Source organism: Haplochromis burtoni, unplaced genomic scaffold (assembly GCF_018398535.1).
Source record: "Haplochromis burtoni strain Fernald_Lab_line unplaced genomic scaffold, NCSU_Asbu1 Contig_1820, whole genome shotgun sequence".
Lineage (NCBI taxonomy): Eukaryota > Metazoa > Chordata > Actinopteri > Cichliformes > Cichlidae > Haplochromis > Haplochromis burtoni.
In genome coordinates this window covers 22-21,791 of record NW_024584181.1, presented here as the reverse complement: position 1 = coordinate 21,791, position 21,770 = coordinate 22, and the positions used below count along the sequence as shown (strand labels likewise).

The 21,770-nt window shown below is 41.5% G+C and overlaps 1 protein-coding gene across 2 annotated transcripts; it reads left to right on the top strand.

Annotated features, from left to right (window-relative positions):
* Positions 1–4,022: 4,022 nt before the first annotated feature.
* LOC102301041 (rho GTPase-activating protein 20) lies at positions 4,023–21,410 on the top strand (the record flags this gene model as incomplete). 2 transcript variants are annotated; one of them, XM_005952563.3, is given in 14 exon segments in its annotated part: positions 4,023–4,196; positions 4,574–4,723; positions 6,525–6,566; positions 6,656–6,740; positions 6,893–6,970; positions 7,393–7,459; positions 7,742–7,915; positions 8,006–8,175; positions 9,677–9,841; positions 13,093–13,205; positions 13,294–13,486; positions 14,236–14,350; positions 15,770–16,659; positions 19,254–21,410. In XM_005952563.3, coding segments are annotated over 14 exon segments (3,199 nt in total), but the record flags the coding sequence as incomplete, so codon positions are not given.
* Between the last annotated feature and the right edge of the window lie 360 nt (positions 21,411–21,770).

The window sequence follows — 21,770 nt, the reverse complement described above, 5'->3', positions numbered from 1 at the left end:
ATGTGCTGTACCAATGTACCTGCACATGTGATGTGACAATAAAAGTGATTTGATTTGATTTCATTTGTCTGTTCATCTGACCATAAAACCTTTCATCAGAGACATTTTTCTTGCCCTAATTGGAAGCTGAAATTTTACTCAAGCTTGGAGGTTCCAACTTTGGACCAGGGGCTCCTGTCTTTGTAGGCACCCTTTCGGTCCATGGTGTTATAGAAGTCGCTTCACTGTGGACAAGGACACTGGTGTTCCAGCAGTTTCCAGTTCATGGCAGGCTTAAGTCTTGAAGTTCATGGGTTGTTGCTGAACATCTTAACCAGTGGTCCCCAACTCCAGGCCTTGAGGGCTGGTGTCCTGCAGTTTTTAGATGTGTCCTTGATCCATCACAGCTGATTCAAATGGCTAAATGACCTCTCCAGTTCTCCAGAGGCCTGGTAATGGACTAATCATTTGATTCAGGTATGTAGACCCAGGGTGAGATCTAAAACCTGCAGGACACCGGCCCTCGAGGCCTGAAGTTGGGGACCCCTGATCTTAACCAATCTTAACCAATTTCCTCCCTTCTTCTCTCTGAGGATGACAGTTTGGGACTTGTCCCAGACTTTTGCAAAGTTTTGACAAATCATTAAATAGGTTTGCTGTGCAATCAGTGCACTCTACAACAGGAACCGTTTAAAAAAATGATTAAAAGGCCAAAATTGTCATGACATTCATGCCCTTGGTGAGTGTATGCAAACTATAAAGCAACTGTAGCTCTACATTTTGGCACATACATTTATAGGGACTGGCACTTGTATAGCACATTTCCAGTGACCACTCAAAGCACCTTTAGACAAACCACATTTAAACATTTATTCATACAGATTTTTATACACTTTATCCATCTCACATCAATATCCAATTTAGATTCACCAGCTACAGAGTAGGTGGGTCAATTCAGATATCAACATATGAGCTCATATTGTATGTTGTGTGATAATAAATAAAGATAAAAAGAGAAGATGACGGGGTTATTTATTTGATTTTCAACAAAGAATTTTATAAAACTAGTCAGCAAGTTACAATGAAGACACCACCTGACTGCACTCTGTCAGAGTAGCTGTGATACTACTATGCTAAATGTGCTGCAGATAGTGCTGAACGTGTAAATCATGTATACAGTAGGTGTGGAGCTGCTCTGCTGGTGATGACACCATTTCTAAGTTACTCATAGGGTTGCTTGGCATGAAATAAAGACTGGAAAAAGGGTAAAGCGCTTGCCTGGTCCTGTCCAAAGGTAACCAAATAGGCTCAAAGCAGTCCTGAAACCCACTAATTAACACATTATTTTTTGCTTGTTTGGTCCTTACAAAAACTCAAGAATTTAAGGTTTATCAGGACTTAAGGTACAGGACTGATTTTTGGCGGGGTGCCTTTACTACGTAGACTCTTGTTCCCATTGGAACAATAGGATTAATTAGTGGACTTCTGAGATGCTGGCACAGGTGTATGAAGAGAGATAGCAGCACCACTCGGCCTTTTTTCCAAATTGTTTGAATAACAATTTGCGGTAGGAAAGTTAGAGAAAATAAAATCCTTCTTGTCTTCTTGAGCTTAAACGTGCATTTGTGGTGTAACAACAAACCCAGTTACAGTGGGGTTCAGAACTTCAAGTGTAGATTAAATGATTTGCACATAATTGTATTCAGTGTGGGTATATAAAACCTTTCCAAGGTCTGAAAAAATTTATTTAGTTTTAAGAAGCGAATGGAAGTGCATACTAGAAACACTGTACATGTGCAGTGAGCCATACAGTTGTAAAGCAGTTTAATGGGCTCTTTAAATCTGGTATCCACTTCCTTTATACAGCAGCATCTTAAGTACATGACTGTTTATGACTTGTCTCATCATGTAATTCTGTTTTTACTCAAATACATTTTAGGAATATTAAATACTTTTCAAGTGTGTTACAAGTGTGGTTGTTAACAGGAATCCCATTTTCACTAATTAGGGTTCATGTTCCTAACTTATATTACCTACGTACTTTTGTCTCCATCCTATTTCTTTTTTTTAGTTAATATGAACTGAGTAATGCTTCATATAAAATGTGAAACAATTAACAGTATAAGTGAGATGCCTGAGAATTAATTAGTAGTTAATACGAATTGGAATTTATATTGTAAAAATAGCAGAAGAAAAAGGGCTAGACCAGTGAGGGAAAAACAAAAAATTCATCAATAAAACTTTTAAAAGTTCTTCTCTGGCTTCCAGAGTACTTCACTCGCACCCTACTCACCAGTGACTCCCGTGAACTTTACATAAGGGAGAGTGCTTTGATGTACTTGCAGGCTATCTTGTGTTGGGTGATTAAGGATACCAGAAAGAGACAGAGATCTGAAGTGAATAATCTAATAACAGAGACACTAACCTCTCGGCCTAAGAGGCAGAGGCTGACTCTTTTTTATTACCTACAGGGACGTCCAAAGATGCTTTGAGATAAACTAATGTTGTAAACCTCCAAATATCTTCTTGCAAGACAGAAAAGTTTTGACCAATGAGTTAGCTGCTGCTTAGCATTATAAGTGAGTCACGCTGCTTCAAAAACAAGTTACTCTATTAAATAAGAAGTGGTAGCACAGGTCATATCAAAGTAATTATTGTAGTAGAACATTCCTGAGGCATGAAGCATTCAGGTGAAGGCTGTTTGCTCTTTTGTCTCAGGTACAATATTTATATTCAATTCAATTTTATTTATACAGCGCCAAATTACAACAGCAGTCGCCTCAAGGCCAAACCCAACAGTCATATGACCTCCTCTAGCGACTCCAGCAACAGTGGGAAGGAAAAACTCCTTTTTAACAGGAAGAAACCTCCAGCAGAGCCAGGCTCAGGGAGGTGCGGCCATCTGCTGCAACCGGTTGGGGTGAGATAATGAGGACAGGATAAGAGAACCGCTGTGGAAGAGAGCCAGAGGTTAATAACAAGTACAATTCATGGTTCCTACTCCCCTTTCCCATCAGATGACATACAGTTTATCTTAAAAATTAACATTTAATTTCAAAAGGGGAAAAAAAGCAAACATTAATTACTTTTGGATTCTGTATGGGGTCGCAGTGATAGACTGTATATAAAAGAAGGATGTAGCGTCCTACAGTGTGACACTATTGTGAGAGTGCCTCGAAAGATTAACAGGTGACTTAGATCATCATGTAAATTAATGCTGTGTTTTTCATCTGATAGTATAACTCACTGATATGCTGAGATCATTTCAACTTTCAAAAATGTTATAAACCTACATATGAACTCTGAATGTTATTGTTTAAAAGTATTACAGTACAGTGCTACATAAGTTTGTTAGCATTTTGTGAAAGTGCTTAAATATGCTCTGTTTGTAAAGATCTTTAGTCATATTAAATTACTAAATGTGAGAAGAAATGAGTGGAGAGAATTTCACTGTTGTAACTGGTGTTCTTTATTTTTCTTTGAAATTCCACCCTTGATAAATGGATTGATACTTATACAATGCTTTTCTACTTCAGCTAAGCACTTCTGTTTTGCCTATAGAACCTTCACACACCCTCACACTGTGATGCATTCAAGGCATCATCTATTAACTCAGCACTGTCTTGATGAGTTTATTAGTTCAATTGCTACTTTCAACTCTTATCGAGTAAAACTTTCAGAGTAAAGTGATTTGGGGAGGGCCTGCCATGTAACTGAGCAGCTTCTCCTTGAAGGACATCACTTGCTTGTCATCTTTGATGTACTGCTGATGGTCTTCGACCTTGCTCTAATTACCCAAACTGCACGCTTTTGAACCACAGCAGACAATTAACACATAATATTTGATATTATTGGCTGGAATAGCAGCAGAGCAGGAAGAAGCTGCTGTTCTTCTAGTTTAAACAGAGCCAAAGCTTTTAATGTGAAGGGCTGCTGGAAAAACCACCAAACTCATAGAGAACCCCACTGATTAAGTGAAAGAGATGAATCATAAGTTGTCGCAGTGTATTGAGGTTAATCTGTTCCATTTATTCATGTTCCAGGGAAAGCTTCCTGGTTCCCATGTGTCCAGAGACGTGTCCGCTGATCCAGTCCTTCCTGACTAGTTCTGATAGGTCGTTTCTTCTCCAAGGACATGCTCAGTTAAAGACGGGGATGCAGACTCAGGACAGACACCTCTTCCTCTTTACTGACATTCTGGTGGTTGCCAAAGCTAAGTAAGCACAACTGTGTGTGCTTGCGTGCGTGTTTGTGTGTGAGCATGTATTCATATCTTTGTGGGGACCAGAAATTAGAAGTTCACTATACTTGTGGATCAACAGCCCTTATGGGGACCAAAATCCTGGTCCCCACAAGTTTGAAGGCATTTTTGAGACTCAAATTGTTAGGCTTAGGCTAAGGGGCTAGGGAAAGCATTATGTTAATTAGATGTCCCACAAGATATGAATACCCGACGTGTGTGTGTGTGTATTCTTTTCTTTCTGTGAAGCAGATTAGGAACATTTTGGCTGTTCTTCCTGTCCTTCACACGGTAATTAGGTTAATGCCTGGGTGCAAGGTTTAAGTGTAAGGTGTGTGTGTGTTCTGTTCCTAGGTCAGCCAACCACTTCAAGCAGAAAGCCCAGGTGCGTGTGTGTGAGATGTGGACGGCAGGCTGCATGGACGAGGTGTGTGAGGGTAGCACAAACCCAGAGAGGAGCTTTGTAATGGGGTGGCCCACCTGCAACTGTGTCGCTACCTTTAGGTATCACACACAAAGATGCACAGCAGTATTACACACATGCTGCACTCATACGGACACAAATATTCACACACACACATACACGGTGGTGAATTGTACTTATTTTAACACATTTGCTTTTATACCAAGGTGTGTAGAAGTCCTTAACATGGGCTCATTCTGATGTGGTTGACCCAGAAACGACATTTGTACAAACTTTGTTCACGCTGACGCTGCCTCACGTCAGCAGCTGTGAAGGTGTTTATGTTTCCACAGAAAATATGCTGCTGATGCTGTAAACTTGACCTTAAATGCCAAAGGAACAGAAAACAGACAGGATGAGGCAAAAGAGCTCAGTGACATCCTACCGTGCAACCATTAACACATCAGGCCTTGTTCTTATCCATTATTTTCAAAAGGAAGTTCTGATTCCTGCTTTTATGATGAGGAGTAAAAGTATTTCATCGTGAACTGAGGTTCACGATATATATATATATATATATATATATAAATAAAAGTGTCAATTTAAACATTTGAATAGTGGAAGAAGAGACTTTTTTGCCTTTAGCATTCTGTTTGTTTCGAGCTTCCACGTGTCTTGGAAGAGAGAGACATGCTGATCTTTGCCACAGTTGCCAGGTGATGTTATCTATATGTCCAGGGAGCTGATGAAGTTTGAGCAGCATAGTAAGAATATAGGCCAAGAGGCGCTGATTGAGCTACAAAGCAGGATTTGATGCACCCTGAATCATGTCAGCTTGGTTAGGACAGAAACAAAGGGCAAGTAAATTTTCTGTTAGATATGTGACACTTTTTCTTTGTTCTTCTGTTTGTTAGCAGGGTTAGTCAAAATGTCTTGGAATTATTTGAATCTGTAGAATTTGGGGTGTGGGGTTTAAATGAGTATGTTTTGGAGTGTTGCTTTGCTCCAGGAAATCTTGGAAGAACCCATTAGCAAAGAGAAAAAGGGTAACGCCTTTATGTTTTGCATCAAATCTTCACTAAAGAAAAAGAAAATTGGGAGACATCAACTTGATGTTGTCAAGAGAAGTAACACCACATTGCCTGAAGTCATTGCAGGAATCCTACTCTGAAGGAAGACTAAGGCTGTTTTTTATGCTCACCGCTGACCCCTTGTCACCTGGAGCTGTGCGACAAATTTGACGTCACAACTGCTGGGACATGCCACAGTTTAGGTCTTATTTCTGCACTCTGCAATGTCTTGGCTTTCAGTTTGGATTTCCTCTTTTCCTATATCGGCGGTTATGTGTTGGTATTGTCTGTGTGGTAACACCTATCGTTCAGGTCAATACTGCAGCAGCTACCTGAGCCTTAACAGCAGGCTTAGAAGTGTTTGCTGAGAACGTTAGCAACAGACTGTGAAGCAGCGGGTGTACTGTGGCTGTAAAAGTTTTATAGTCATGGATTAAGCAGTAACACCGTCTCCAGTAGTTTGCATATTTTGCGTGTGGCATGAGCACCAGCAAGACCCACAGAACAGACACATAGATCAGTGGGTTGCAAAGTGGTTTGCAGATCTGCGGCAACTGTGTGCAGACCAAAGCAACTAAATATCACACCCTACCTGCGTGAAGTGGATGTGCGAAAGGGCTGGGACTGAGATCAGCTGATCTGGTAGGCTGAGATTCTAGCTAAGCTTGACTTTGTGACCTGCAACCTGAAATTCTGCAGAATGCTGCAAGTTGCTGTACTTAAAAAAAAGCAAAACAGTTAGTATTATGACCCACTCACTGACGCACATGAACGCACACACACAGTCTGCAGTGATACATGATGCTCTTTTGATGTTTGTGCTTCCCTTCAGCTCAGCAGAACAGAAGGAGAAATGGCTCGCCCTCCTTAAGAGGTACACTTCCTTCATTTGTCAACAAAGTATCGTATTTACTGTGTGTGTTAGAGAAAGAGTTATTCTTACAGGCACTATTTCCTTTCCAGTCGTATAAAAGAAGAAAAAGAGATAGAAGAACCAAAAACCATACCTGTGAGGGTGTACGGGAAAGGAATCAATACATTTGCTCTTGTAAGTTTTAAACTGTAGGGCCTACAGCTGATTTATTTGTGTATACTAGTACAACTGTAGGGTGTTGTTACAACTCGCACTGCAGTGTGATGCTCTGTTCGTCCTCCTCATCAGTATCTCCTGTGTTTCTGTGCTGCTTTTCCTGTAATTAGGCCAAAACAATCCCAGTCAGCAACTCAGATTCAACCAATGAGGTGATCCGCCTGGCCCTGCAGCAGTTTGGCATCATCGTAAGTAATAATCCAAAAACACTTTATTCATAAAGTCAATCCAACGTTTAGCCATGTGCTTGTTTGTAGTTGAGTATGAGCGGTGTTCTTTTACCTTAATACACAGCACCGCACCTCTGATTATTATTAAGTTGTCATGTTTCAATTCAAATGTCCAGTGTGTGGCTCTTTACCTATTTTATCATACTCACTTTGGCCATCTGATGAAAGAAACAGTGCCCGACCTTGCAAAAAGCCAGTGAAGCTCAGTACTGTGTTTTCTTACTTACCCCACGGTTGTGTGAACACAAAAAGCATGTGAAAAGTCAAAAAGAATACGCATCTCTGCTCTGCCTGCTGTGGTTTTCTCTCAGGACTCCTTTGTGTATTTTGTTTTCCTGACTCCTTGACTCTTCATCTTTCTTTTTCTTTTCTATTTTTAGGGAAATATCAAAGACTTCCAGCTGTGGGTCCTCTCCAAGAGGGACAACGCCCCTTATCCTCTAATTGGTAGGTGAGCTTGGGGCACACTAGTTGAACAGACTGTCAGTTGTTTTTCTGTATTTAGTTTGTTTCCTGAACCAGCTGTGTGATTCTCTTCCTTTTGATCTTCATGTGCATGACACAGGGGTGAGATGGGTTTTTTTAGGCACACTAGTACCTTTCATCCCTGGAGACGAGTGTGATGTAGCTCCAGAGAGAGTGTGTGCTCACTCATAATGTGATCTTGTTTTATAGCAACAACACTGAGCCTTCAGGGAGCACTATTGTCTCTTCTTCTCTCTCTCTTAGGTCATGAGTTTCCCTTCAGCATCCACATGAGTCATGTGAGATACTCTCAGGGAGGAGGCAGGGATGCTGCTGCTCCACCTGCAGACAGACTGAAGGCAGAGCAGCTGCAGGTGTACAAGCAGTTTCAGTTCATCCTCAAGCCTCGACCTGTTGAGCCGCCACAACAGCACACAGGTAAAATCATCCATTCTGTGTCAAAGAAATTCAAAATAAAAATTAGAGCATTACAATTTCATGCTTTCTGGGCTGCTGTCATCTCTTCAGATTTCTCTGGGAAGCCATTCAAAAGGAGGCGCTCGCTCATCGCCTGGGCCTTCTGGCGAGGCTCCTCCTCGAACCTGAATGAGCTGTCCCTCAGCACTGCGCGAGGCTGTTTGTTCGGCCAGCCACTCAGCTCCGTTTGTGCAGGGGACACTCTGCCAAAGCCAGTCATGGTGAGCGTGTGCACTGAGTGACAGAAAGCACACATTTCATTTGGTTCATGGACGTTTTTATTGACATCTTACAGATCAGCATGAATGTAAATATTAACCTGAAATCTTAACCTGTTGATACAATCTTTGACACTTATTTTTGGGCAGTTTTCCCATTTTTCTTTGCAGAACCTCTCAAGCTCCATCAGGTTGGATGGGTAGTGTCAGTACACAGCTATTTTCAGAGCTCTCCAGAGTTGTTCAGTTGGATTCAAGTCTGAGCTCTGGCCGGGCGCTCAAGGACATTCACAGAGTGGTCCCAAAGCCACTCCTTTGTTATGGCTGTGTGCTTAGGTTGTTGTCCTGTTGCAAGATGAAGCTTTTCCCCAGTCTAAAGTCCAGAGTGCTCTGGTTTTCTGAAGCAGGTTATCATCAAGAATGTCTCTGTGCATTGCTGCATTCATCTTTCCCTCGACCCTGCTGCTATAAACATATTCCCACAGCATGTTACTGAAACCACCGTGCTTCACTTTAGGGATGGTATTGGCCTGGTGATGGGCAGTGCCTGGTTTCTTCCAGACATGACACTTGGCATTCAGGTTAAAGAGTTCATCAGACCAGAAAACTTTGTTTCTCATAGTTTGAGAGTCTCTCAGGTGCCTTTTGGCAAACTCCAGGCCAGCTATCACGTGCTTCCATCTCGCTAATCTACACTGATGGATGCAAAGGTGGTTGTTCTCCTGGACGGGTCTCCTCTCTCCACAGAGCTGGAGCTTTGTCATAGTTACCATCCAGTTCTTGGTCACCTGTCTGACTAAGGCTTTTCTACCCTTATCTCTCAGAGTGGCCAGATTTAAGAAGAGTCTTCCTGGTTCTAAACTTCTTCCATTTATGGATCATGGAGGCCTCTGTGCTTATTGGGAACTTCCCCAGATCTCAGAGGTCTAAAGACAATTCTTTGGACTTGGTTTGTGCAATAAAAGAGCTTATTTTTAAGCATTGGCTGCATATTTTCACTGGCTTTGAGTTTGGGCCTTTTTCCTCATCTTGGCAAAGTAGGTATACAGCTCAATAACTCAATAACCTCAAATTTAAAAACTTTTTTAAAAAAGTGTCCTAAAAAATTATGGTTTTGCTCAGATAAACAGTTTGATTCTCACATCCTGTGAGTTTATTTGCTTTGTGTCAAAGAAATGAGCTTCACTAGCTCATCAACTCGTATTGAACTCCTTTTACGAAATGCTGCACGTTCCTTCAGAGTGAATAGAAATGAACACCAGCATATTGCTAGCTGGGGCAAACAATGGACTTATACCCTACACTCAGTACAGAACCATGGCCTGACTTGTTTGTCCCACAACAACCAGGCTGGCTGGATTATGCACTTGAATTCGGAAGGGAGAAATAACAGCTGACAGCAATCTGCAATTTACTGACATCTAGTGGTGAGATTTTACACACTGTACCTTTAAAAGAATAAACAAGGATGCCCTCTCTAATTTTTATCTCTTCTCTCTCACAGGACATGTTGACATTTCTGTACCACGAGGGTTCGTGGACGCGTGGGATTTTCCGTCGGCCGGCAGGCGCCCGAGCTGTCAGGGAGCTGCGGGATGCTCTGGATGCTGGAGAATCTCAGCTTCCTCTGACGCGAGACCACATCTTCATCATAGCTGGAGTCTTTAAGGTGGGAGATTGGTTTACAGCACCATGGTGTGCTCTTTGTGTACGTGAATCTCTGACGCTTACTGACCCACATCTGTTAAGACAGCATTAATCAGCTTCTTCTGCATCTCTGTAGTGTACGCAGCTGCAGGACAGCCTGTTCATAGCAGAGGAGCATAGTACGCTTGTTAATATAATCTGGACTATAATCTTGTTTAATCTGGAGGGATAACAGAGCCTCTGTGTATGAGTGCTTAAACTCGACAACGTCTTCACACAGCGCATTCAGTGTTAATTCGAAATAATTCTGTGTTATTCAGTGTTAATTGTTACTTCCAATTAACACTGAATAATTTCTTGCCAGGTTATTGTCACTTTATGTAAGAGGACTTTTTTACTCCGACTTAAACAGACCAACCAGAACCTACTGGATTCAGGAACAAAAGTTCTTCATACATGCACTCCCATCAATTAATCTGAATGTGTTTTCCACTGTTGTGCTGTTGCACAATTTCAGACTTGGGAATATGTATCTGTTGCAACAACAACATAGCACAGGACTGAATACATTGTCACATGAGCCAACGGGCACACTCAAGATTACAATGTGGATTTGTTTCCTAAGGCGCTCAACTCACTAAAGGATGATTAATTTGCAGAATGCCCTAAACCACCTATAGGTTCTTATCTACATCTATACAATCGGTGCTCGTGTAGCCTGCGTCATCTCCACAGCACCTACAAGCTAACAGGCTAGCTTACACAGCTTGACAACAAAGCAGTTGATAGTGATTTCAATTCAAGTACATTTAGCACAAAAGAAAAACTCTCAACTACAGCTACGTTTCTATTACCCCATCACATCTTCACATCTCAACTGACAGAGACAAGTTTAATTTGAATGTGCAGTTAGATTCATCAACAGGGACACATGGGCTGTATAGGGTCTGCAGCCTTAAAGTACGCAGCCTCAACGGTCCTCAAGGGCCGCGTACTCAAAGACGGAAGTGTGAGGCTTGTGAAATGGGACGGTCTAGCCTCCGTCGCGCTGCCCAGGTTGCCTAGCAACCATGATAGCTGGAAACGTGTGGTTGACAGAAATGAAGGAGAACATATTTTGTTCATTTGTTTGTTTGTTTCTACATGAGCTTTGTGTGATTTAATAAGTATCTGAGGCTGAGACCACAGGACTGTAAAACATGATTGTTGGACTTCATATCTGTGCTGAACAATCATATAAGATTAATCTAGTAAATAACAAATAGTTGATGTTGTTCATGAGACTAAAGTCAGTGTAAATATGATATGGCCAATATTATAGTTATTATATTAATCATTATTAGTTATTATAGCAGTGAGTTTGAACTCTCAAATCAAATCACTTCTATTGTCACATCACATGTGCAGGTACACTACAGCACATGTGGGTGAACTCTGTGTCAAATACTGAGCTTCAGTAAAGATTCAAGTTGCAGCTATTTATATGTCCTAACACCTTAAATCTTCACTCAAAGACACTCAAGTATCTTTGACAGTGTATATATAGATGTATTATACATAAGAGACAAATGTTGTTCCTTCAGTATGTATCAGGGGTGCAAAGCCTCACAGATGATGTGCAGCAGTGGGTCCCTCAGTCTGTCCTCACTCCGGACACTTGCAGTTGTCACACATGGAAATCAAATGTGTGATAAGCTGCAGGATTCAAACACAAGTGTAACTTATAAACACATGTTCATACTTTTATTCCACAATCAGAGAGAAAGAAAAAGAGAGAGAGTGCAGGACAGACAGATAGACAGGTGACAGTCTCAGGTGTACACACTGCTACAAACAGGAGGATTTAGTGTTTGTGTTATTACGAGTGCTAAACAAGAAGAGTTCCCAGATGGTGCAGTGGACACATGTGTGACTCCTGTGATTAAAGCATCTTTCTTTCAGCTTAACGAATGAACCGTCAGCTCGTTCAAACACACGTTTAAGTCCGTTTGGCTCGACACCACCGAACAGAGGCAGCAATATAACACAGCTAACATTAACAGTGCAGTGAATCCTGCTTGTGCCGTGATATTCAGGACTGCAAACTGAGCAGCATCACTGACTTTCAGCTTGTTGTGTTTGTGGATATATGACTGACTTTAATTATCCACAAAATCATCACATTCTCTATAAGATTAAGGTCAACTATTCTATTATTATATTTTAAAGGCTTTAAAAGCAAGTAAAAGCTGAACGTACAAACATCTCTAATGGCAAATAAGTTTGCCGACATGTGGCCAACAGTAATGTTTTAATGTTCTTCATTATTAAACATTTGCACATAAATAAGTGACATAATATTCAGTACTTACTTTTCACAGTTTACTCTTCAGCCGCTCCACAAAATTATCCACACCGACTGCCGCGCTATGAATTGTGGAATATGTTGGGCCACGAAGTCTACACTGCCACAGCCTTAAAATTCAGGGAAATGAAGGACGCATTTGAGGGCCGCATTTCGAGCAGCCTTTGAACTGGGACAGCCTTCGGCGCACCACTGTGACGTAATCGGCCTTAAAATGCGGCCTTTAAGGCTGCAGACCCTGAATTGGGATACAGCCATGGAAAAGTTGCAGGACACCAACCCTCGAGGGTTTAGGGTGATACAGGTAGATATGTATCCACAAGATCAGAATAAAATGTCATTATGTTTTTTTGCATCAGGGTGTATTGCAATTTTCTTAAATTGCCCTTTTTTTATTGATTTTTTTTTTTTAAAGGGTTTTGAAACTGTTTGCTGTGAGTTTGTTGTGTGGTAAGCTCCTTCTAAGTATATTCAGAGTGCATGGTTTTGGCCCTTGGAGATCCAAGTTTGACACTTCAGATCAGTCCTCTTTTTGATCTAAAATGACCCAATTATTCGGTTGAGAAACAGGTTGTCGTGGATTGGATGTATGATCTGTATGAACTCTTCAGAACTGTAATCAGAATGTGTGATTATGTAATGTTATAAAGGCTTGAGCTCGTTAGTGCCAAATAACAACAGTCAAATTAAGAGGCTTTATGTTATAAAGACCCCACAATAATAAAGAGAAAACCCCAACAATCACAGGACCCATATGAGCAAGCACTTGGCGACAGTGGGAAGGAAGATCTCCATCTTAACAGGAAGAAACTCCGGCACAACCAGGCTCAGGGAGGAGCAAAAGGGTTTCTTATGTGGAACAAAAAATTGTTCCTTTCACGATTGATATGTTCTTTCTTCTTTTACTGTTGGTGCATGCTTGTCTTCAGGATTTCCTGCGCAGCATCCCGGGCAGCTTGTTGAGCTGTGAGCTCCATGAAGACTGGATGGAGGTGCTGGAAGAAGAGGAGGAGGAGGAGGAGCAGGTGCAAGATGTACAGAGGTAACATACAACACGCTCTGTACTGCTTGAACATTAATCACAGGAGCTAAAACACATTTTACACAATCACTGTTTTGTCTCCCTGAAGGATGATTTGCCGGCTGCCCAAAGAGAACGCACTCCTGCTACGCTACCTGCTGGCTGTTCTTCACGGTATCCAAGGCAATGCCCAGGAGAACCAAATGACTACTTTTAATCTGTCAGTGTGCATTGCTCCCAGCATGCTCTGGCCACCTGGAGTGCCGTGTAGCCCTGAGGTGGAGGGAGAAGGAACCAAGAAGGTGAGTGTGGAAGATCAACAGCATCACATCAGAATTTTTGTTAGCAAAGTTTTGCTAAATGAATGCAATTGTGCCATACTGAGTCTCTCCTCAAGGCCCTGTTCAAAAAAAATTTCTCTAAGGTGAAATATCAATTTAACAGCTTTGCAAATTGACCCAAACCTCAGACAGAGTTTGTCACTCCTATGATGACTTCGAATCGTAGGATCAGTGCAACATAATTAAATACATCAGTCTGGGCAGCTTCACAGTTCACTCACAAGGAAAACATTATTTTTACCTGCAGACAACAAAAACAGTGACAAAGAGCAGAGAAGTTGCCACTTCAGATCTGCTGGTCTGGGGGAAAATATCTTCCTAATGGAGACTAGGATAAATGAACCCACGTTCAAGTCTTTACTATGTTAGTTACAGAACGTATTAAGCTGATTAAACAGTCAACTGAAAGTTGTTTTTGTGTTAGTCAGAGCAGCATAACACTAAACACCTTCAAGGTTTTCTTACTGGAATGTCTGCTTCATAGAGGCTGAAAGCTCTCATTTCCAACCAGTTTGACTTCTTGTTTTTGGGACGGGAACGGAGCAAAGTCTGAGAAATGTTCCACATAGTATGAAGTTTTGTAACATCAAGTATCTGCTCAGATAATTGGCTTACTGTAAATGCTTAAAGTGCTTTCACGCAGCCTTGAAGACTGGCATTCCGACCTATGTTACTACACTGGCTTAGTATCCACTTTTCTCTGCCTGTAGGTTTGTGAGTTGGTGAAGTTCATGATTGAACACTGTCAGGAGATTCTCAGAGAGGATCCCTCCTCCCTGTTCGGAGGGCCTCCACAGAGACTCAACAGTGAGGAGATGGGAACAGGTACCCAAACAAATGAGACAAATGTTTGCTCAAGGCTAAACTCTCACAAGTTGGAGAGCCTTTAATGAACTTTCTGTTATCTTTATGTCTAATTCATCACCCTGAATAATTGTGTTGCCACTGAATGCTTGAATGCTTGTTTAAAATGTCTACAGTCTTAATTGGTAAGAGTGCTATTATTTGACGGATGAAGTGTGTCTAATGGCATTTGAATTGATACATTTATGCATTGTATACTCATACAAGTTCTTCATGACATAGACATGGTATAAATATTTAAAGAAGGAGTGCCGAGCCCATTTGAGGGAGTGTAAACCAGGTTATTTTGATGTAGCTACAATTTACAGATGTCCACTAAATGAATCAGCTACAGACAATCATCAAGTTACTGCTAAGAGGGATGTGCTATGTTCAAAAGATTATAACCAATTGTGGCCCCAAGATGACAGTATTTCAAAGGATAGATGCAAACATCCTGAGAACCGAGCAGAGTTCTGTTTGAGAAGAAAGGAGATAAACTGCTTTCACTTAGTACTTTTTAATTGAGGTCTATCTTTAGATTTCACTGGACAAGCACTAATTGCCTTGCTTGCCCAAAATAAATGCTACTTGATCAGGTAGACCAATATATTTATTCAAAGAAGAGTTACTTCATTACAAATGAGTCTGCTAATATAAACCTGAAATCTGTGTTTAAGAGCATACCTGTCAGCACACAGTGCTCTTGTGTTGGTTTTACTGCATGCCATGTGAGTCTACAGGTATTTATTAAAGTCAAAGAAAAGAAACAGACTCTCAGATTCTGAAAAATCCTAAACAATGTATTGTAGCATTATCTAGCACTTTTAATCCGAATTCCATTAACAGCTGTATTTTAAAAGCTGTTTCGGTGTGTAATGTTATTTATTTTATGATCAAATACTAAAGATTTTTGTACAAAGTACATGGAAGTGCTTTGTGATGTTGCTAACCGTTGTGTGCACAGTGTTGAATAACAACATGAAGATGCTTTTGTGAGAGACTCACAAAGGTTTTAAGTTAGGCTAGTAACGTTGTATCTTTGTGTCTTATATTCAGCAAATATTACTCTCCTCCCTCTGTAGCTCTCACGAACTTTTGTTCTGTTGCGAGAAGTATATTCCAGTTTCACTGAGGAGTGCAAGTACAGATTTGGTAAATTAAGGTGAATTAAGATAAAGGTGAACAAATGTCTTCACAGACAGTCAAAGAGCAAGAACAAAGGACTTTGTGGTTTCTATAAAGGTCTCAGAAAACAAAAACATCACTGCATAGAGTATTTAACAATATTGTTTATGCTTCTTGTTTTCCACCCACCTACATACATCTCTTATAGTGTGTGTCCTCCTTCTCTTTTCTTCTTCTTATCCAATTATCCATAATTTTCCTGGGGATTATCAGAATCCTGGATTTACCCTCTGACCGATTCATCCTATGACAGTCTCGAGAATGAGTTAGACAACAGCAGTGGTGGCTCACCAGGCCTTTGCAACAGAAGGTGCCTCCAGCCTAAACCCCTCCAAGGGAGCTTGGACTCCATCCTCACATTCAGTGATTACGACCAGGATACTGCACCAGAACCAGGTCTCAATCCACTGGGAAGACACAGAAGACAGGAACTAGACCTCTCCAGCCCCAGGCAGGATGCACCAACTGTGGACACCTCTTCCACCCTGGAGTCGCTGTCCCTAGAGGGTCGGAACATGCAGAGGCGGCGTTCAGAGCCAGCTATAGCATATGTGGCCAAGTTTCGGCCATGCGCATCAGCCAGCACAGATGGTGTCACTGGTGAGGATGAAGACGGTGAGGAAGAGCTTTCCAAGGAGCCTAGCAACCACACAGTCACCAGAATGCACTCCAGAGTTCAAAATAGGAGGTATGGAGGTGAGTCTGGGTTGGAAGCCAGCTCCTCCAGCCTCTCATCCACCCCCACCTCCCCTGCACCAACCCGCTCCTCCCCTGATTCTCTAGACTCCCTAAGTGGTGACCAGACCTGGGCAACCAGAAGGGGCCTTTACCCAAAAAAGACGTATCTGCCATCCAACTCCTCCTCTGGATCTCTTTCCACCTCTGTCCCTTCTACACCCCTCACCATCAGCTCTGTACTGGCCTCCACTGAACATGCAGAGCAGGAGATTTGCCCCAAAAATTCCCCACCCAAAGAACCCGTCAGCTGGGGGACATTAATGGGCTGTAGGGGTCTCCACCCAAATTCATGGCTGAAGAAAGACCGGAGACTTTCACTCACCCAACAAGACAACTTGGAGAAGCAAGAAGAGGACAAGACTGCAGTAAGTGAAGCAGTGGTATGTGATGTTTTTATGTAAAACCGCAGTTTGGGTGTAAAATCATTCAAATCCACATTTTCATCCCATATCATATTCAAAACAAAGCATTTAAATGCAGTCCCATTTAAATGTTGTGTTCAATCATATGCCTTTGTTTTGAATTGCTTTTGGTCAGTGACATTTGACCTCTTCCAGTGGATTACAGTTCCTTATCCTCTTGCAGTAGTTGACCAGGGAACCTTTGTGTTCAAGTCACACACCCTTCCTTTCCTACCAGAATTTCAAAATGAATTTATGCAATCAAAAAATGTGAAGAATCAACCCGTGTGATTTAATGTCCTAAAAATCTTTCTGGACATTAAACATAGTTTAACATAAGTGGGGGGTTTTTTAACATAGTTTGTTAAAGAGGTAGTGAATGAAGTTCCGGCTGTACTTTGTACCTTTAAATGTATCCAGAGAAATCATTAAGATCTCGCTCTCTCATTTGAAATGTGGCCTCTAATTAGGAATGTTTCTTGAGGGAAAAAGATCTAAAAACATCTACGCCCACTGTTTAACTGCTACCCCAGAAGGTATTGTGTAATGCACTGCAACAACACACCACCAGAGGGCAGTATCAACCAGATGCTGTTAGTGAGCTGTGAAACATGGCAATAGCAAGTATTTTGACTTTAGTTCTGCTGTGTGGACTGCTTGCCTGTAAAAAGTTGTGATTAAGGAAGGTAAGACTTTATAAAAAATGGATCCTCATTTCAAGTTTCATGTCTTTATCCTGTCTTCCTTCTCTCACCCCAACCGGTCACAGCGGATGGCCCCGCCCTTCCCTGAGCCTGGTTTCTTCCTGTTAAAAGGGAGTTTTTCCTTCCCACTGTCGCCAAAGTGCTTGCTCATAGGGGGTCATATGATTGTTGGGTTTTCTCTGTTGCATTATTATAGGGTCTACCTTACAATACAAAGCACCTTGAACCAACTGTTGTTGTGATTTGGTGCTGTATAAATAAAATTTAATTGAATGGAATTGAAGTTTCGATCCAGAGAACCAAAGCCAAGTATATGCTTACCATTAGCAGCACTAGCACTAGCAGTTTAGTTATTTGTTCTGACAACCCTACAGTAGGAGTGTCAAACAATTAGGCACTTTTCCATTGTGGAGGACAAAAGGTTTAAACTTGTCCAGGCCTTAAACCTCACATGTGTTCTCCCTAATAAATGCATAAAAATAAGGCTTTTATGAAAACACTGAATACAAAATTGCTTTCTTGAAAATGTAGAGTTCTGTACTGAATGTTATATAAAATAAACTATATGCAAAGTGTCTTTGAATGGCAGAGATGCAGAAATGTCTGCATGTAGCACAGAGCCATGGCACATCACAAGCAAGCACAAGCAGAAATCTTGGACTTATAATTTATGAACATTCATACTACACAAAGTCATTAAGCAATAAACAATTAAATGACAGAAAAGTTTCTGTTTTTCACCTTCTACTATAGAAACGTCTGGGTTTTTTTTATGACTACAGTTAAAAAAATAACAAGACAAAAAAAAACTGGACAGTCTGGGCGATCAGCTAAGAGAACCTTTTCTGTAATTTTACACATTTAATTCTTACAATTTAAGTCCAAATAGTTATGCTGACAGGTCTTCCTTTCTGACAGCAGCTTTCTCTTTATGATGCAGAAAAACAGTTAAATATGTGACTTCTTTACACTGACAGAAAGCAGCGTTTCAGTTGTCTGGCCCACTTAAGATCAAAGCGGGCTGTATGTGGCCCACCATGTAAACGTCTCACACCACTGACCTACAGGCAACCATTCACTTTGTCCAAAACCTTTTTGGGGGAGCTGTTTTGTGTGACAGGTGGCAGCTTAATACAAAAATGAAGTGCTGTGTTACACTGGTGACATGAATGAGACAAACTAGTGTTTCTGGTGCCAGATAGCTGGAACATTTATTTGGATAACACCTCACCTAGCCTAGACTTTATCCTCTGATGAACTTTATCCGAACACCACTGACACCCCTGATGTGTGGACCACTTTTGAATTGTGGTTAAAGGCTATAAAACTCCACACAGCTTGATGTTCCTGTGACTAAAGTTTAACGTGCACCCTTCAAACCTGAGACCGCTGGAGCGGTTAATTTTCAGTAAACCAATATGAATTATTACTCTGGATGAATGGATACTGCTTGTGTCCTTTTCAAGTTATTGCAGTGACTGTTGTGGGTTTTTCTTTCTATAATGGAAAGTTACCAACAGTTTTGTCCACGTCAAGGTTTGCCATAATTCAGTTCAATTTTATTTATATCCCTGTTGTATTGCATTATTACGAGTATTGATAATAATATTAGAAACTTTTTTGGACTGTTTGACCTAAAGCTGACCAAGTAACAGATGGAAGCAATATTCCCTCAGAAACTTGCCTGAGCCAGCTCCCCTTACTGTATAAAGACTGTAAGATGGAGTTAGAAGAGCCTGAATGATGAATAGATGAACCTTAGAGGTTAGATTCTCTGGACTACATTAGCTCTCAAAGCTCAAGAACTAAAACTTCCGACAGTTGTTTATGTGATCTACCTTTGTCTCCACCCAGGGAGGGCCTTCTGATAAATCGCTCACACCTGGGAAACCAGAAAAAGGAAAAGCAGGTGAGAAAGGAGCTGCAAACCTGATCTCAGGCAGCCAAACCAAACCCAGAACATCCTGTAGACCTCCCAAAGATGCAGGTGGAGCAGGAGGGAGCCATGTGAAGGGAAAAGCAGGGCTCCTCAAGCAGGACTCCTCCAGTCCCCCTTCACACTATCACTCTACAGGAAACCTCCAGTTCCCTAAATCTGCCTGGTTCCATTCCCCAGAGGCCCCAATAACTTTAAGACAGAAAAATCCCAGGAGTGATACCAGCGCCCAGAAGTGTGCTGTGCAAAGTGATGAGACTGAACAGAAGCAGCCATTGCCGTCTGTGTTTTACAAGCACGGGGGGCCATCACTGTCCCTATTCAAGCGACCCAAGTCTCAATCCACAGAGCAGGACCACAACGCCCGGCTATATCAGCGCCGCGGCTCCGAACCGGGACGTCAAGTTGTGGACCGAGCCGCCACCTTCACCCGGGCAAGGTTGCCCAGTGACCCGGGGTTGAAAGTGTCCGGGGTGGATTCACAAGGAGGCACATCAGAGGCCCGTTACTGCCTCTCCCCCTGTGCCACCAAAGCAGTGCGGGACTACTTCTCCTCTCACCCCCAAAGCAATCCCCAGAGCAGCCACCAGGTGGCGCTTGCCCTGGTGGAGAGCCGCAGGGAGTGGGTGAAGAGATGCAGCGATCCCACAGCAGAGCCAGACTTTGACCAGCTCCTGTTTGCTGAGGAATCCTACGTTTGATGAGTTGGTGAAAACAAACTGAAGTACAGCATCGCTCCAACAAGTGGAACAAACAGAGCATTTCAGTTTCAGCACAGTGGTCGTATCATAACCTTAAAATGAACTCCGTCATCACACACTAAGGCTTTGGTGTCACTGGGAGCATTTTGCTATCTGGAACACCACATGAAATGTAATCTGTTGGCTAAGGTGGACATGGAGCAAAAAGTAAAAGTGTGTTTGAGTTTATGCTTAGTGCTTAATGCCAATAAAGTAAAGTGAATCTCCCCCTAACCCTTTGCTTAAATGTCCTAAAGGCTGGGTTTACACATGCAAAAAGTGTTCTAATGTATAACCAATAAGCTCAAATAACATTCATTCTGATCAAAGCAGAAAAATTTGTCTTGATTTTTTTTTTTTTTTCCAATGTACATCAGGCCAAAGTTAAAACCTGCCAATCTAAAACACACCTGGCATTGCCTTCTTCATAATGAACAAAGACTCACTCAGAGAAATGCCTTCTGGTTAACTGCAGCTCAGAAAAACTGTGTTGTTTTGGTTCAAGTCCCACCCAAGCAGGCTAAACAGATTATGGGCAACATGCAGTGTTTGGTATCACATGTTACTTCAACCACAGTTTTGCAGAAAGCAGGTGGTACAATCATGATTTATTGAAATTAATAGTCATATTATAAATAGTGTAAATGCAGCCTGGGTACACACTGTGACTTTGCCTCTACGTTTTAATAGTCTGGTTCTGAACTACAGCTCAGTCTGTGTGTTGATCGGTAGTTTGGCTTCAGCTCAGTTGTTTACAATACTCAGAAGTATCGTAAATGTGTAGGTAGACTAGTTTGTGACATGTTGTTGGAAAGGTATAAAAGCATGACATCATTCAGTATATTTAAACAAACCGTACATGTATATCCTGTATATGTGAAGAATGCTCCCCAGAAATCAAGCATTGCTCGGGATCATGTCGACTGTTAGCAGCTTAACTATTTTCCAGCGTTAATGCTTTTTAGTGAACAGATTTAGTGTTTGGATAAATATTAACATGGAGACGTTTCTGATTACAGTCAGCTGAGCAGTTCATGTCAAATGCTTCTTGGCATTAACACTCACATCAGCCTGCTGTGATACTGACGACTGCAGCAGCAACATTTAGAGCTTCTTTTGTTTTTGTTGCCAACAATGCTGTTCACATAAGCCTGTACTGATTGAAATTAATCATATGTTTTATGAGCTTTACATCTTATGCAGCTTAAAACACCGAAACAGGCCACAGGACTGTTGCTTCCTAATATTGTCTACTGCCTCCTTGTTATATATGTACATGTATTTATACGCTGTCACTATACTTTTGCATATGCAAATAAAATGAGCTGAAATTAATTGTGTGCTTACTGCTTTAATTTGGGGAGATTTCATGGGAATGGATCCCTTTGTCCTTTTTTCTTTGTACAAACAGCACATTTAACGTGACATTAAAGAACCAACAGTTCAGCACGCTGTTAGAAAGAGGAAGTTTTATTATTTTTCTTTCATTCTTTAACGCAGATGGTTGTGTGTACACAAACAAGATGAAATTGTTAAGGTTACATGAAGAATCTGATCAAAAATAACAAACATTTTTCAGGGGACAGCAGAAGAAATCTGTAAGGTGTTGAACTTCTTGTTGTTCAATACGTGAACATTTCAGTGAGGCGTACCACCTTTTCCTTCAGCCTTGTTGAGTCGACATTTATGGAAGTC